The following is a 17,375-nucleotide window of genomic DNA, read 5'->3' as shown; positions in this document are numbered from 1 at the left end:
TTTTATATAGAGCCAACAGTTCCACAAAACATGGAATAATTTTCCCTTGTAATTAATGTCATTTTATCAAGATGCTAGAAATAGAGTTGCTCAAGAATATTATTAGTAATTATATTAAGCCACTTCTCCCTGGGTGCATAAAACTCACAAATGGCTGGATGCATGCTTGTGAGCTTATAAAAATATTGCCATGTGAATATAAATTTACTTTATGAAACTTATAACTGACTCTCAGAGAAACAATAATCCTTGGAAGCTCTGCTCCAATAGTTACAGACCCTCCACCCTCCACCAGCCATTTCTAAAGGCCATAGATTTTAAATTAGAGGGAGACAATTCTTGGACTTCACCTGATTGTAAAACTGATAGGTAAGCCCACGATAACATTGTGTCTGATTCATAAATATGAAGGATGTGATATAGCAATAAGAAGACCCAAAATGAACCCTTTTGTCAAATGGTAAGTAGTTTGGGCCCTTGTCATGCTTCCTTTGCAGAGGTGTAAATAACATTAGTGTTAAGGAGACATAGCAGTTAGTTATGACCTTCTATCTCCTATATTTGACTTACAGGGAATGAAGAAATGTAACAAATGCTTCTGAATGACAAAATTTTTTTTCTTTCCTAAGAGACTGTAAGTTACTTCAGTACCCATTGATTAAAAAAAATAATAAAGGCCTCATCAAGTTGTTGTGAAGACTGGGTGAGAAAATATAACTTTTAGATTTGGAGGTGTTAGGCTATCACAATGGTGGCAAAAATGCCAGCTTGCCAAATTTCAAGACAAAGCAGTATTTGCATTTAATTAGACTTCATTTTCTTAGAAAGCAAAAGTGACAGTCCATAGACAAATAAGTAATAAACTAATAAACAATAAGCACAAAATCCTCTGTGAGTGAGTGCACTGGCTCATACACATCTCAGATAAAGTGATTCAAATCTAGATATTTGTGGTAGTGAATTGTAGATGATCTAAAATAATAATCTTTTCCAATTCTGCTTTGGAGAAGCTTTTCAAAAAGTTGTGCCCCTAAGTACTTGTAGTTCTTGATGTTTCTACATTAATTCAAAGTAGGCTCTTAGGAAAAAGAAAAGGAACAAAGATAAGCAACTTGAAAGAACTGCAGTGTATACTGAAAACAGATTTGCTTTTATAGAATACTGTTGATATTTAAATATCTTAGAAGAACAATGCTGTTTTCAGAAGTACAACTTGAACCCAAAGAAATAGGTCAATTAGGTAAATATTCTTTTGAAAATAAACTAAAAATCAGTTAAATTGCTGATGCTTTGATGTTAAGAAATTTTGATTCTTCAGGTCCTTTGGGTCATACTTGCAATAAACATTTCTGCTAATGTCTTAAAAGATTAATATTAGCATCTTTCTAGCTATGTGTGTGTGCATACATGCAAGTTAAACAGACCAATTTTTGACTTGTGCATATATCAATAGCAGCAAGGTTAGCATTGGCACAATGGTAGTTGAATTTAGAATGATCCAAGTTGGGATAATATTTTTATGTGTAGGTAAACAAATTATTCAAATCAGCGACAGATTATTAACAAACAACTGTACTAAATATAAGCATGACACTTAAAAAGAAAAGAATGGCAGGAATAAATCTAGATTGAATTTTGCCTAACACATCTGTGGGAAGATGTGCATGTACGCCCATCATGTTCCCATGCCATGAAGTTAAACTCTCTAAGATGAAAATTATATTACTTGGAGGACCAGGATGTCCTAGGAATTTGTTATTTTATTCATAATGTGATGCTTGGGCAAAAATAAAACAGTCTCCTCACTTCCTACCTCTTTTATTTTTTATTGTCATTTGCAATTACTCATTTTTTTCTATTTTTGCTATAGTTTTTGGATATGAATTTTCTTCTGCTCTTTCTACGTGTTTCTTTTACTTCCTTTGTGTTTTCTACTCTCCCTCCCCAAATATTTTAACAAGTTATTTACAAAAATAGTATCTGTAAATAACAGATGAGGTCATAATCAGATTAGATATGATATATAATGTTTTATTTAGAAGTGAAAGTATGAACTAATGCCGTAACCTAGAGAACAATCTATAATAAAGCTGGCAGGTTTTTTTCAGCATATTTCAAATAGATATGTTTACTATAGGAAAAGGTATTCACCACTACATATGACATAAGCTTATATCATCAGTGAAATATAAATAGGCTAGATTATCACACAGACCTAATATGTCTACATATCCAATGATACTGTTTTAATCTAGCCTTAACTTCACATATTATTCACATAATAAAGATCAGGATATATATTTCAACACCCATCATTTATTCATCAAGCTCCTACATCAAAAAGAAATCTACAGAACAGTTACAAAGCTTTCCTTGATTAAAGGCAAATACAAACTCTTCCTTAAATGACAATGTTAAAAATATGAATTGGAAAATTAAACACATTTCCAGTGACCTTCCCTAAAGTGAATATATCATGAAATCTATTAGATTTATTATTTCATTTGCTACTTATTCTTTTAAAATGGAACTATGCCAGAAGTATTTCTTTGGAAACAAAATATAGGACTTGCAATATAGATTTTAGCATCTAGTACATCATTGTAAACAAAAAGAAACATACCTCATATGTCTCAGTGTTGTTGAAGAGATATCATTCCTAATACACAGGTCTAATTGCCTTTAAAAGACAACATAAGAATTGAAAATAAGAATTGTATACTTATTGGTACTATGTTCTGAATAAGCAATGGGTTCTGTGTGTGTCTATTTTTCCTGTGCAAACCTAGTTAATGGAATTAGATAGGTTATAGTTATATAATATGTATCTTAATTTTGCATATTTTTACCAGAGAATACATATTTATATCTTAATGTTTATTAAAAAAAACTCCAGAGCTATTCATTCTGTTATAATCTGCTATGAAGCTCCTTTTACTTGTTAACTACTATATATCTATTTCATTGTAATAACAGAGGCATATGTTTGACAAAGTAACTTTATTTTATTAAAGGTTCATTTCATTTGATGTTAGAAACAAGCAGCTTTATAAAAATGTGATTGTCCTTAATATCTCTTTTAGATTACTTTGCAAGATCCATTTTCAACAAAAGCGACTCTTTGGGAATTTTAATAATAGGGTATCAGCATTTTTAGTTTACAGACAAATAAAATACCTCATTATTTTTGTTTTATTATGTATAGCATCAGAAAGGAAGCATAGTTTTTCGCTAGCTGTGTGTATATGAGTCCAGTTATCATTTGGAAAAATGAGTCAAGTAGGAAACTTCTACTTTTATATGATGACACATCAAACATGCTTTTATCTTCAAAACTACTCTAAATGATCCAGGATAGTCTCTCTAACTTGTTTATCCAGGTGTATTTATAACTCATAGGGAAATCTAAATTACAATTTTTTTTTAAATTTTACAGGAGCCAACGAAAAGGAAATAGTCCTAATGAATGGTTTGAGTGTTAATTTACATCTCCTAATGGTAAGTGTCTTTTCCCATCAATGTTTAGAATAAACTGATCCACACACTCTGATGTTTTCCTATCTTTAATTCATAAGCATCTGATGCTATTTAAAAATAAGTTGTGAGCTTGTGTTCATTTTTACCAGGAAATGCTGGGCCATGATATAATGGTTTCTTCATAATCATGGAAGAGCTGACCCTTGCAAGGGGCTTTTGAATAATGAAAAGCTCTTATCTTAGAACTTAAGAAAACAAAAAGTCATAGTGAGTGAAAAGAGAAACTGCTGGCAAGCGCATCAGACAGTGATATACAATTACTAGCAAAGGACTGAGCAGCTCATTTCAGCCTATTTCCAGTATGTTGGACTTGAGCATGGTGGGGTTATGGATCAGTATACTTTGGTGAATGAGGGTTTAGGTTTAAAATTTTGGAAAAAAATTAAACTGGAGATGTTGGGTCTTCCTCGGTCCCACGAAAGACAAAGATGGGGGTCCAAGGAAAGGTAAGTGCGCTCTGGCCCATTCCCCAGCCTCCCTCAGCCCGGGAGACAATCAGACACAGCGGGGAGTCAAGTCAAGCAGGAAGAAACTTGTTTATTAACACAGAGCAGCCCTTTATAAAGCAAAAAAGGAGCGGTGGCATGGCAGGGGAGGAAGAGGAACCAATCACTGTCAAGGTCACACCTTATCACGCACCTAAGCTTCCACGGGCTGGTTATGCACTGAACATAAGGCAAATTGGGCTCTGCCCACTCTACTCCCTGTCAGCGCCATCTTTGCTGCCCATGTGCCCTACATGGAGAAGGATATAACTCCTTAATTAGTCCTTTAAATGATTTTTGAAGCATTTCTTGCATCCTAACTATTCTATAGTTTTACCTTAAAGTGTGAAATGCAGTCTCAATATTATGTCTATAGCAATTGTTTGATACGTTGAAAGTTTTTAATTTCATTTTTATAGTATGTTTTGGAAACAGCCTGCAAGTTCAGGTATCTCAAACTTTGGCTCCCAACTCTGTTACTTACTATCTATTTGATGCAAGACAATCTTTTCACCATCTTTAAGCCTACGTTTTTTTATTCATACTTACCTTACATATCTGTGTGAGAATTAAGTGTGATAATATGTGAGAATTATTTCAGCAACTGGATTTATAATCAACACCTGGTTAACAGTATCTACTACCCTTCTCACTGTTAAGGTAATTGAACTCATTTCCCAGCAACTAAGTAGAGAAATTGACCCTCTGTTTAATGGTAGTATTTCTCAATTATGCCCCCAAGATGGAAAAAAAATAATGTAAGGATGAGATATTTCTTGATAAGTATAAACTAAAAGGCCATTAAAATATAGTGAAAAATATGTACAATAAAATCTAAATTTGTAGTACAAGATAAGTCAGTGTGAATAAGATATACATAGGACAGGAAATTTCAGTATCACACTAGAGAAATTACCATTCAACGTTTGAGAAGATAATTTTTCAATTAACATTTAAATAAACTTAGAGAATTTGCTTTTATCTGATTCACCGTTTTTCCCTGAGTTTGTTTTTCCATTGATAAACATAATGAGCCAGTATCTTCTCCTCCTTTGTAACACACTGGAAACAAGGCTAATTGAAAAGCTATCCCAGTCAGATACCTTAAGATGTTTAATTAATTGGTTCCTTTAAAATGTTGGAGATTGTAAAATGAAAGTGTGGTATAAAGTGAACAAATGTATAAATTGTACATTAATGCTTTTTCAATAAATCCTTTCATTGCAGCTATCGTTTTTTAAACCCACATCAAAACGGTATAAAATTCTTCTAGAAGCAAAGGCCTTCCCTTCTGATCATGTAAGAATTTCTTCACTTTGTATTTATGTTCTGTTTACTCTTCCTTAGCGGGGAATATCATTTGCCTGACATGAATGTTTATTCACTAGTCTTCTCCAAGTAACCTCACAATAAAAAGATCTGTCAAATGCTTTTGATTTAAGCATTTTTTTAATAGATTGTTGATTTATTTCTTTTGTTCAAGTAAAACATGTGTTAAGGGAGGGAAGGATTGAATAGGAACATTGATTTATTAGTCTTTTTAAAGACACTGAGCAAACTGCTGTCCTAAATCAAGTGTGGTTATAGATGTTTTATTAATTCTCATTGCTGTTTTATTTTTATGGAATCCAATGAATACAAATGTCAGTGCTTAACCCTTTAGCTATATAAAATTGAAATATAAGCTTTTATTTAGTTCTCTTTCCATAACATCCTAGCATAGTTTTGGTACCTTTTTATCATAAAAAATTTTTATATGGATTAAAAATGGTTCTTGTGGTTCACTAAAAATTCATGCTATCTTATCTACATTTGAGTTAAGAAATTTGACCTATATACACATAGATGATAGAACATTTTAATGTTTTAAAGTTAGAGAAACGATTTCTACCTTTGTATTATTATTAACTATTCCAATTCACTTCTTGTATTTGTAGAACATGTAATCCTGTCCAAATTAGTAGCCATTAACTTGTAAGAAGGACTAGAACATAAATAACAAGGAAAAAATCCTTTTAACTGCTTGTTCCCACGCATATGTTATATTCTTAATGTAGCAAACTCTTTAATACCTTTCCTTTTACTAATTTACTATTACTAGGGTAAACACTTTTAATTCCTGTGTTTAGGCCTAGAAGATCCATATGACTTCTATCCCTATTTTGTTAGTTGTAGGTTTGACTTTGGTTGGTGACTGCTAATACAAAAATCTCTTCTAATTGCTAAATATTTCTATGACATCTACATTTCTATTTATCTCTAATCAGTACTATTTCAATGAATGTTAAGTTTTCTGTTAAATTTTATAATTAGTAGTTATTTGATATATTCTCTTCATTCACCATCTCTGACTTTGGATTTAACAACATAATACCTACTTGATTGATATTTTGTTTTCAGAGTTATTTCAGAGTACTAACATGCTTGCAGCTTTATTTAATAAATAAATTGTCCTTTTTTTCCAGTATATTATTGAGTCACAACTTCAACTTCACGGACTTAATGTTGAGAAAAGTATGCGAATAATAAAGCCAAGACAGGTATATGAGAAAGAAAGAAATATTTATAATACTTCTATTAATATTGGTTTTTTTCCCTCTGTTTCCTCAAAAGTTGATTATTTTCATTACTTTAATGGAACTTTCATGGAAGCATTAAGAAAGCATATTTCTATTACTATTAGATCATTTTGTTTAAAATAGAGAATAACTCAGAAGGGTACTTATTTTATCTTTCAAGAACTAGACATATGGCAAGCAAACTATTTTCTTACTTATACCATTGGAGTAAGCCATAATCTTTAGAGATAGGGAAAGAGAGTGACAAATAGGTTATATCATTGTTTTAGCTTCAAATGTAATTTACTTTTGGTATCACTAAAATCAAGTTAATACAAGTGATAATTTGTTGAAATTAAATGATGATTGTCATTTGTCCCTTTGTAATTCATGTACCAAATATTTTCCATTGTGCTAAATTGAAGTGGAAAAAGTAAGGAGGTTTCACTTCAGACTTTACAGCATGGCTAATATACACAGTGGCATTCTAAGTCCTCCAGTTCTTTGGGTATATGATTTCAGCAAAGTTATTTTATCTGTCTTAGATTTATTAATATTTAACCAGATAACAACCATCTAATACAACTTAAACATGTTTTGAAGGTTTTTCTTTATTGTTGTTGTTTTTAATGTACTATGCGATTTTTTTGTTTCTTTTGGATGTTCTTCCCTCTATGGTACATCCCCTATTGTCACTGTATTTGATTTTGGTACTCTGGTATTGCATGTATGTTTATTTGAATTAGGGAAGTGAAGGGGAACAACAGGATGATGAGACAAAGGACAAGGGGGAACCAATGCAATGGTGATATATACAAGACAATTTGTTGGAAATTTATCTGCACAACTTGTGTGGGGGGGAGGGGGAGGAAATGTAGGTGAAAAGTGAGGGAAGGGGTAGAAGTCTGACAAGAAATGTACTTATGACCTTACTTACATAACTACAATCCCTCTGTACATCACCTTGACAATAAAAAAAAGAAAAAGCTCTAAAATATTGTGTATTTTACCCAGGATACAAGACTAAGGTATATAGACATAGCCATATCAACACTGCAACTTGTATAATTTGGCACCAAGGAAACCATGAAAGTATAAATTTCAAGGTTTTCATAGGATACTCCCTGGCTGTTAAGACAATGTTCAAAGAATTATTTCTCACTATACTAAATTGCTTTAAATAAATTTAAAACCTGCTCAATTTTTTTCCCAACCTGAAGTAAATTAGTTGAGTATGTTCACATATTCTTAACAAATTACTAATTCCTAACATATGAATATGACCATTGATGTTAATATGTCAATATTTTAATATTTCATGTTTGCCATAACCTTGAGACTTTAGCATTAAGTCTTCGTAATCTCAAGTTAAGCATTACCTAAGTGGCAGTAAGTCAGTGTGAATAGAGTCTATGTCCTATCAAATATTGTTAGTCTTCCTTTTTTAAATTGTAGGGCAAACCTTATGAGGATGCTTAAGAATAAAGTTTTGAATCACCAAGTTTTACATTTTTAATTTTTTTTCTTAAAATTAGTGAAATCCTTCTCATCATGGGTGAACAAGCCCAGTTCAAAGAACAATTCAGAAATTCTACTATTAATTCTCTTCTCATTGTAAAAACAAGTCTCGGGATTCTTGTAATAACATAGCACATAAAATATGTGTGTGTGAGTGTATGTGTACGCACACAAAACCACCTCTAACGTGGAGCAGATTATTTTACAATTAGCAAGAATTATGGAAGTTATATTAAAAGTAAACTGAAGAATGTAGGAATATTGAGCCTCACCAGCCCATAAAGCTATTAGTATTGTATTTTTTCCTAATCTTATCGAATTTAGTGCTGGAGAAAATTCATAAAAATTTTGTTAGTAGGTCAGAATTGTTAGGCCACAAGAAGATGTTTTGTATTTCATTTAGATATTTCATCTCCAGTTGTTTGCGAAGTCAAATCTAAATTCATTCACAGTATTCACAGTATTCACAGTATTCACCAGTTGGGGAGAGTGGGGAGGGTGTTAATAACACTGGTGAGATATTTTGATCATTTTCTTTAAATATGAATCTATATATTTAGGGTAGCTTGGAGATGTTATTATGAAATTAACAGACATATTGTTTAGGTAAATAGTCAGATGAGAGGTATATAAGTGATTTTGGAAACATAATAACACAGTATGATACTGATACCAGACGGTCTTATTGTATATGTGTTAACTCCTTCCATCTCTTGGTATTTTAATAGATGGGGATAATGACAAAGTAATGTAGAGCTATACATGCAGACTAATTGAAAAAATAGAGGGCAAATTAGCACAGATGGAGAGTTACATAAAACTTTTTTTTTACTATTTTATTATAATTTCTGAATACGTAAAACACGTTCATCCCTTATTGAATTTCTGAAGAACATTAGTGAAGGAGAGAAGTTTTTTTTACCATATTTCTTATGTTGGTGAAATTTAGATTGGTAGATATAAAGCAATGAACTTTTTATGGCTGTGTGTGTGTAATTTTATCTAACATGATTTAGGGGGAAGATCTCTTAAGAATGGAGGATATCCTTGAAGTCATTGAGAAGGAAGGAGATTCCATCGCAGTGATCATGTTTAGTGGGGTGCACTTTTATACTGGACAGATCTTCAACATGCCTGCCATAACTAAAGCTGGCCAAGCCAAGGTATGCACCTCCTTTATCCTTCTGCCTCGCCTCAACCCTCACTCTGCTAAGACGCGTGGGTCCCACTGCACTTCACACGAAGTATCTTACTTTGTCTTTTGCAAAATTACTGTGTTTTTCAAATGAGCAAAGATAACATTTTTTAAATCAATATTCTTTCTTTTGCTTTAGGCATCTTTATTGACACTGGGTTTTGCTACTTCTGTAGTCTGACTTCCTTACTAGCAGCCACTCTCTAGGGGTCTGGCTCTAGTTGGCAGACCAAGCAGGCTTCCTGCACCTATGCACTGTTACTCAGCGGCCCAGACCTCAGGAAGCAGACAAAAACACAGAGGGGAATCACTCCAGGCAAGGACTTCCCTAAACCTTGCTTCAGTACTTTGCTGTGTTGTAACTTGTTCTAAATATAAACTATTTAGAAAAGAGAGACCATGGTTTTGGGGAAACAATATTAAAGTTCAGATCTTGGCTCAGTCATTTAAGCGTTATGTAATCTGGAGCAAGTTACTTGTCTTCCGTGAGTCTCTACTTTCAAAACTTGTCTAAAAAGGGAGGAAGGCAGACTTTGGAGATCCAGTAGGTTTTATGAATTGATTGAGTTATAACCAACTTACTTATATTTATTTGTGTGTGTGTGTGTGTGTGTGTGTGCTCAAAGTCTAGACTACTATTCTATCATGAGGCTGAAAAGGAGAATTTGTAATCTAACACTCTTGAGAAATTATTATAAAAAGTTTCTTTTGTTACACACTATTAAATTACACTTAAATGCTTTACCATTTGGAAATTATATTCCTTTGTTTATAGAATGGGTAAAAAGAAATCAGGAGAACAAAATTCAATAGTCCCACTTGGTATTTAAATCCTTAATAGCAGTTTTATGTGATTCAGCAATCAAGTCATGTACTTAAAAAGGTGACAGTTGAATTTTATACTAAACATTAATAAGTTATGAGATTAATATATATGTGAGATTTAGTTAATATATTCAGTTATTGAAGCTAATGAATGGAACTAATGAAAAGAAATTTAGCACCGTTATCAGCATGCTCTGGGAATTCCCAGCCATGACTTCCAACTGGTTTGATGGATAGCTCTGAAAGTGGTGCATTATGAAATATATAAAGATAATGTCTTCTTAATTTGTATATTAAATGTTAAGCACCAAAATACAGCGAGGCCAGTAAAAAATCATATTTTAAAATGCTATGGAAGTAATCACCAGTCTCTGTTCCCTTAGTATACATTCACGTTTCATTAACCTTGATAAAAATGAGATAGGAAGATAAGAGAAGGGACACTGTAGGTTGGGGAAACAGGATACCAAGGTTCAGAGCTTGGCCTACTTATTTCATTGCTAAATCATTTTAGACAAACTACTTGACCTTCCTGGATCTCTGTTTTCAAAAGTACTAAGGTGGAAAAACAGTACCTAGCTCATAAATTTAGTGTGAGAATACAATGTATAAAACATCTCTTGGATTGCCATGTGTTCTAATATTGCTATTATCTCCTCCCTTATCTACTATCTTCAATTAATATGAAATTATAGGAATGGCTTCATGTAGTTATTTTATTCCCCATTAAAAATAAAAAAATGAATTTGTTTATTTAGGGCTCTGTGTGTGTGTGTGTGTGTGTGTGTGTGTGTGTGTGTGTGTGTGTGTGTGTGTGTGTGTGTGTGTGTGTGTTGGTACTGAATCTTGAACTCAGGGCCACACTCTTGCTTCTATTTTTTTTTTTTGTTCAAGGTTAACACATTACCATGTAAGCCATACATCTACTTCTGTCTTTTTGCTGGGGAATTGGAGATAAGAGTTTTATGGACGTTTCTATTTGGACTGCCTTTGAACTTGATTCTCAGATTTCAGCTACCTCAGTAGGTAGGATTACTGGCATAAGCACCAGCACCCAGTTTATTTAAGATGAATATGTAATTCTCATTCTTAAGTATTTAAGTTGCTAAAACCATTCTTTAAGTGTGTTTTGGACTTTCTTCCCTTAAAAATCTAAGTGCCTGCCAAGTCAAATTCTCTTGGGATTTACGGTGAAATCAGTAAAGGTAGGGATAAGTAGTTCAAATCTGCATAGAACTACAAAGAAGTGATGACTACCTTGGGAATGCATTGAGAATACAGCAGACTTAGATTTACCCATTATCAAAATTATTCTAACAAATGTTTACCCTCTCACAAGACAATTCCTCCCATTCTCAATTGAAGTTGAGGAATTAGGCTAATTTAAAATTAGATTTACATAATTCTCTAGAGTGGTCTATGAATATAAAGCAGAAGAGAGAGAAAAAAAGAAAATTAAAGGTGTCAATCAAGAAAACCCAAGATTCTAAGGGAAAAGGGCTTCAAACAGTCTGTTAAGAATGGTTAAGTGAATTAAAAGTAAGGAAAGTTTCCAGCAGTTTATCATGATAGCAACTCAAAACAAGCAATGAGTATGTTTTGAAACACAAACTTCAATATCATTAAGTAAAACTTTCAAAATCATGTGATAGGAAAATAGGGACATGAATGTTGAAAAGTAAATTAAAGAAATATGCATGCATGAAAAATATCACACACTGTAAGTAAATGGCTTCCTAAGTCATTTTGAAACATCATCTCCATCATCCCCATTAGAAAACACAACTGCAACACTGAATCTTACATCTTTTTTCAGATACTGACTGTTATGAAAGAGACGGAGTTTCTTTGTGATGTTACAACAAAATAATTATAACACAAAGGAAATTTACTGTACACAATTCTGTAAGTTAAAAAGTCCCAGATGCCTGAGCATACCAAGGGAAGCATACATAGTAAGATCATGGTCTAGGCTTATCCAATCAAAAACACAGTAACCTGCCTGAAAAAAATCACAAACATAGAGTTTTGGGGGCATGACTGAATTGCTTTGACAAGTATGAAGCCCTGAGTTCAAGTCTTAGCACCACCAAAAACAAAATAAATAAAAGCCAAAAAAACAAAAACAAAAATTCCCCACATCTCCAGACTTAAAAGTTAATATTTTAGCTGCAATATACAGAACCCCAACAAGAACCAGACAAACACAGAATTTTTTTTCTAACCACAAAATAGATAAATCCCCAGGGGGTTAGTAGCACTTCCGAGCTCAAAAGCTTCAACAGCGTTATGCTAAGCATGTTCACAGACTTTTCCTAACAGAGTCACAAGGTGGTGTCCCAAATCCAAACACCACATTTCTATTTCAGGCAGAGGAGGAAGGGGAAAGTGGCAGTGCAGCTTCTTCTGTCTCTGGCATCTACAGTGCCAATCTTTTCCCAGAAAAACTTAGCAGACTCCTGAGTATGATTCATTGCCTTCCAAAACATGAGCTAAAAAGAGCACTGGTGAGGAAGAGTGTGCATTTATAGCCCCATCAGAGAGACATAGCAGGAAATCAGTTTTGGGGTTGCTAACACACTATTTCCCAGTTATACCATTGGGATCTCAGGACTTCTGATATTTTACCCTTTCCTCTTCCCTCCCTCCCTCCTTCCTTCCCTCCCTACTTTCCTTTCTTCCTCCTTTCCTTCCTTCCTTCCTTCCTTCCTTCCTTCCTTCCTTCCTTCCTTCCTCCCTTCCTTCCTTCTTTCCTTCCTTCCTTCCTTCCTTGTTCTCTTTCTACCTTTCTCCCTCTCTATCTCCCTCTCATCCCTCCTCTCTCCTTCCCTTCTCCCCTTCTTTTCTTTTTCTTCCTTTTTTTTCTCCCTCTCCACCTCTCCCCTCTCCTTCCCACCAGTCTTCTTTCCTTTCCTCCTGTTTCTTTTTATCTTTTTAATCTCTTTTTCACAAAGCATTTGAAAACTATTTATTGGAAATTTGGAAGAAGAAATATTAAAAGATAAAAGAGCCAGACAGTAGTAGTAGCTCACACCTATAATACTACCTACTTAAAAGCCTGAGATCTAAGGATCTCACTCAATGTCAGCCCTGGCAGATCTGAAAGACTTCTAACAAAATGCCAAAAATTTGAGACATAGCTTCAAACAAATGAATAGATACTACCACAAAGATCTCAATGAGGATTATGTTAATAAATGTGTAGCTGGGCTGGTATGATTCACTCTTGTAATCCCAGCACACAGGAGGCTGAGCGAAGAGCATCAAAAATTCAAGGTCAGACTGGTTAAATTTTGAACAGAAACATGGACATGGTATTTCTAGTCCCAGTTATGGACAGTATTTGTTTTGTTCTGAACTGACAGAATAATATCAGTACTGTTTGTATAAGATATCATTATCTGAGCAGTTAATTAGCCACAAACAAGTATTACAAAACACATTTGCATATGACCACAATGTAAATTAGTATGCTATATGTAATTTTTAAATGCAAAAATAACCTCTTTCATAAATATTAGATATTCATTATTAAGCCATCTTTACTAGAAATTGTAGAGTTTATAGTTATTTTTCTTTTTTATTTAATTTTCTTTTTTAAAAATTGTATTGTAAAGATGCTGTACAGAGGGGTTACAATTACATGAATAAGGCAATGAGTACCTTGGTTGTCGATCATTGTTACCCTTCCCTTGATGTTGTCCCATTATCCCTCCCCCACCTCCCACCTCCCACATTCCTTCTCACCCACACACCCCCCTGCCTGAAGTTGTAAAGTTCATTTCCAATATAACGTCTTGTGGATCTCATTGTTGCAATGGGTCATCCTGTGTCCTTTTTTTTTTTTTTTTTTTTGCCATTTTGTTATTCACCTTCCTCTCCCCAGATTAGACAAATGTATACACAAAATGCAAACTACCAAAATCAAGTACAGTGAGAACAGGGGATATATCATAGGGGGAAGAACATACAAAGGAAATAAACAAAAAAAAGTACATTTAAAACAACAACAACAAAGACAGACCTCTTGTGTACATATCTTGGGAGTGATTTCATTTAGCATTAACTTATATGATCATATGTGCATAGCGTTTGAGCATTTCAACTCATCTGATAAGATTATCCCAGAGGTATACTAATTATTCCAAATAAGGTAAACTATGGGGCCTAAATTTCTTTAGGACTGGTTTACTTCACTTAATATAATTTTTTTCCAAGCCTTTCCATTTCCTAACAAATTTGGGGGGGGGTGCTGGTCTTTCTGATGGAAGCATAGAATTCCATTGTATGTATACACCACATTTTCTTGATCCAATCATCTACTGAGGGGCATTTGGGTTGGTTCCATATCTTACCTATGGTGAATAATGCTGCGATAAACATAGTAGTTGTGCTGGTAGCCTTGTTTGTGATTGTTTGTGTAAATGCCCAGAAGTAGGATTGTTGGATCATAGGGGAGGTCTATACGTAGTCTTTTGAGGAACCTACATACTGCTTTCCAAAGTGTTGAAAAAGTTTACACTCCCACCAATAATGCAGTAGGGTTGCCTTTTGGCCACATCCCATCCAGCATCTGTTGTTATTAGATTTCTTGGTTATAACCATCCTAACTGGGAACAGGTGGAATCTCAATGTTGTTTTGATTTGCAATTCTTTTATGGCCAGAGAAGTTGAGCCATTCTATTGGCCATTCTTATTTCCTCTTCAGAGAAATCTCTCTAAGTTTTGGCCCACTTGTTGATGGGGTTGTTTCTTTGAGGATTTATTTTTGGAGAATTTAAGTTTCTGTTTTGTTTTGTTTTTTGCTGGTCATGGGGCCTGAACTCTGGGCCTGGACATTGTCCCTCAGGTCTTCAGCTCAAGGCTAGTGCTCTACCACAGCGCCACTTCCAGCTTTTTCTGCTTATGTAGTGCTGAGGAATCGAACCCAGGGCCTCATGCATGTGAGGCAAAGCACTCTACCACTGAGCTACTTTCCCAGTCCTGGAGAATTTAAGTTTTTGACTTCTAAGTGTTTTTTTTTAGATATGAGGCCCTTGTCTGTTTTATAGCTAGTGAAGATCTTCTCCCAATCCATGGGCTTTCTATTAATCTTATCAGCTATGTCCTTTGCCATACAGAAGGAGTTATTTATTTTCTGAAGTCATTATCCACCTGATAGTATTTTCAAAAAATGTTATCTATTGGGGCTTGAACTCTGGGCACTGAACCTTCACTTGGCTTTTTTGCTCTTAGTTGACTTTATACCAGTTAAATCATAATTGCAGTCCAGAATTTTTTGCTGGCTGATAAAAAATGAAGTTCCATGGACTTTTCTGCTCAGACTGGCTTTAAACACAATCTGATCTAATCTCTGCCCCTAACCAGCTATCCTTGCAGATGTGAACCATTGAGGATTAGCAATTGAGGATTTTTGTTTACATTATTGTCTGTAAGTAGTTGTACAAAAGGATTTCAATTCAATATGTCAGTTTGAAGGAACAATTTATCTGGATCTTATTTTCAGTACATAAAACAAATTTTGTTACTATACTCTATTATAAAGCACTATACATTTGAGTTTTTTCATTCATAGAAAATATGATAACTGAAAATTGTGTGAATAACAGCTAATTTAATGTGAAATGTCAGTTTGATCTCTTAAAACAAGAGTGAGCCAACTTTAGAAGGAATAGAGATAAATGAGCTAAAATGTTGTTTAGGGGACTGGCTACGTGTTGAGGATTGTTCTAGAAAAGTAAAATTATTGGCAGGATTGAAAGAAATCAAATGTTTTTATATAGTTTGGTCGAATAATTTAAAAAAAGAAAGGCCCAGAAAGGAACCTCTATAAAGAAGGTGAGAGCCAAATAAAGAAGGGCTCAATAAGCCTTATTGGCTTAAAGCCACTGGAAAGCTCAAGATGTTGAAAAGGCTAGATCTATTTAAAATTTATAAAGAAACATGATGACCTAAAGTCATAAAAATGGATAGGAATGGGGCTGGGAAGATGGCTCAGTGGTAGAGTGCTTGCCTTGCATGCATAAGGCCCTGGGTTCAATTCCTCAGCAACAAATAAGCAGAAAATGCCAGAAGTGGTGCTGTGTCTCAAGTGGTAGAGTGCCAGTCTTGAGCTAAAGAGCTGAGCGACAACACCCAGGCCCAGAGTTCAGGCCCCACAACCAACAAAAAAAAAGAAAAAAATTATAGGAATGGAATAAGAGTGGGCAAAGAAAAGGCATTAAATTCATTATGACTGCAATATCATGACAGAAATCCATTTCATACTACATAAATACTTTAATCTCAAAAATATTCATATTCATCTTCATTCTCTCAATAATAATAAACAAGATTTTATATATGCATAAGAAATTAAGTTTCTGTAGTATAAATTTAAGTTTAGTCCCATCAATAGACTCTAAGAACAGTTCAGTTAAAATGTGTGGTTACATGTGTATACACATTCTTGCAGCATATACTCTCTGGATAATAAAAGATAGCTTGGGTATGGTTACATATGCTTGTAATCTTAACACTTATAATACTGAGACAGGAGGATCATGAATTCTAGGCCTGGACAGGAGTATATATTAAGACCTTACTTCAACCAACAACAGCTCCCCTCACCATCCAGGAGGAAAAAAAATTCTGCAGCTGAACTGCACATAAAAAAAAAAGATTGATTGAGGAACTTTGATCTATACTTTGGTAAAGGGGAAAATAAGAAGTTTTAGATGGAGTGCCGCATTAACTTATTGGCCTTTACTCTTTACTTTGGGAATAGAGGAAATTTGTTCTGTCTAGACATATAGAAAACTATCTGCAATCTTCAATCCGTCCAGAAATATTGGACCAACCACATATCACAAAGACAAAATATTTTGATGAGTATCAATACTGACATATCTACAGTGTTTAAATTGTTCCTAAGAAGTCTTCACCAGGTGTTTTATTTAATTGAAGAGTCAATTAAATGGACTGTATGAGATAGAATGATTAATTCTCAACAGAAGAGAATTCTAGACTCCAGATGTTGTTTTAGGATTATAGATCTGGGAAAAACAAGCCACCTAGTTGTCAATCAGGATTTGTGATTTTACAACGATTCTCCTCAAAGCCATTAGGGATAACTGAAAATACCATAGACTGCATAGTGTTTCGCACATAATGATTTATCTTTAATAATATACTGACTAGGTGGATGTATAATAGCAAATTGTTCTTCAAGCCACATAAATATATTCTCTCTGTGTCTCTCTGTCTCTCTTTGTCTCT

General features: G+C 34.0%; 1 protein-coding gene across 4 annotated transcripts in view; it reads left to right on the top strand.

Moving 5' to 3' along the window:
- Kynu (kynureninase) overlaps positions 1 to 17,375 on the top strand; it is a 100,281-nt gene that overhangs the window by 33,597 nt on the left and 49,309 nt on the right. For all 4 annotated transcript variants that reach the window (XM_070023729.1, XM_070023749.1, XM_070023720.1 and 1 more), the window contains 4 exons: positions 3,437 to 3,498; positions 5,250 to 5,321; positions 6,488 to 6,562; positions 9,115 to 9,261. In XM_070023729.1, the coding sequence (XP_069879830.1) occupies positions 3,437 to 3,498; positions 5,250 to 5,321; positions 6,488 to 6,562; positions 9,115 to 9,261 (356 nt within the window). The remainder of the gene's footprint in view (positions 1 to 3,436; positions 3,499 to 5,249; positions 5,322 to 6,487; positions 6,563 to 9,114; positions 9,262 to 17,375) is intronic.

This window comes from Dipodomys merriami, unplaced genomic scaffold (genome assembly GCF_024711535.1).
Source record: "Dipodomys merriami isolate MVZ:Mamm:240054 unplaced genomic scaffold, mDipMer1.0.p SCAF_1, whole genome shotgun sequence".
NCBI classification, from domain to species: domain Eukaryota; kingdom Metazoa; phylum Chordata; class Mammalia; order Rodentia; family Heteromyidae; genus Dipodomys; species Dipodomys merriami.
This window is presented reverse-complemented; position numbering and strand designations above follow the sequence as displayed.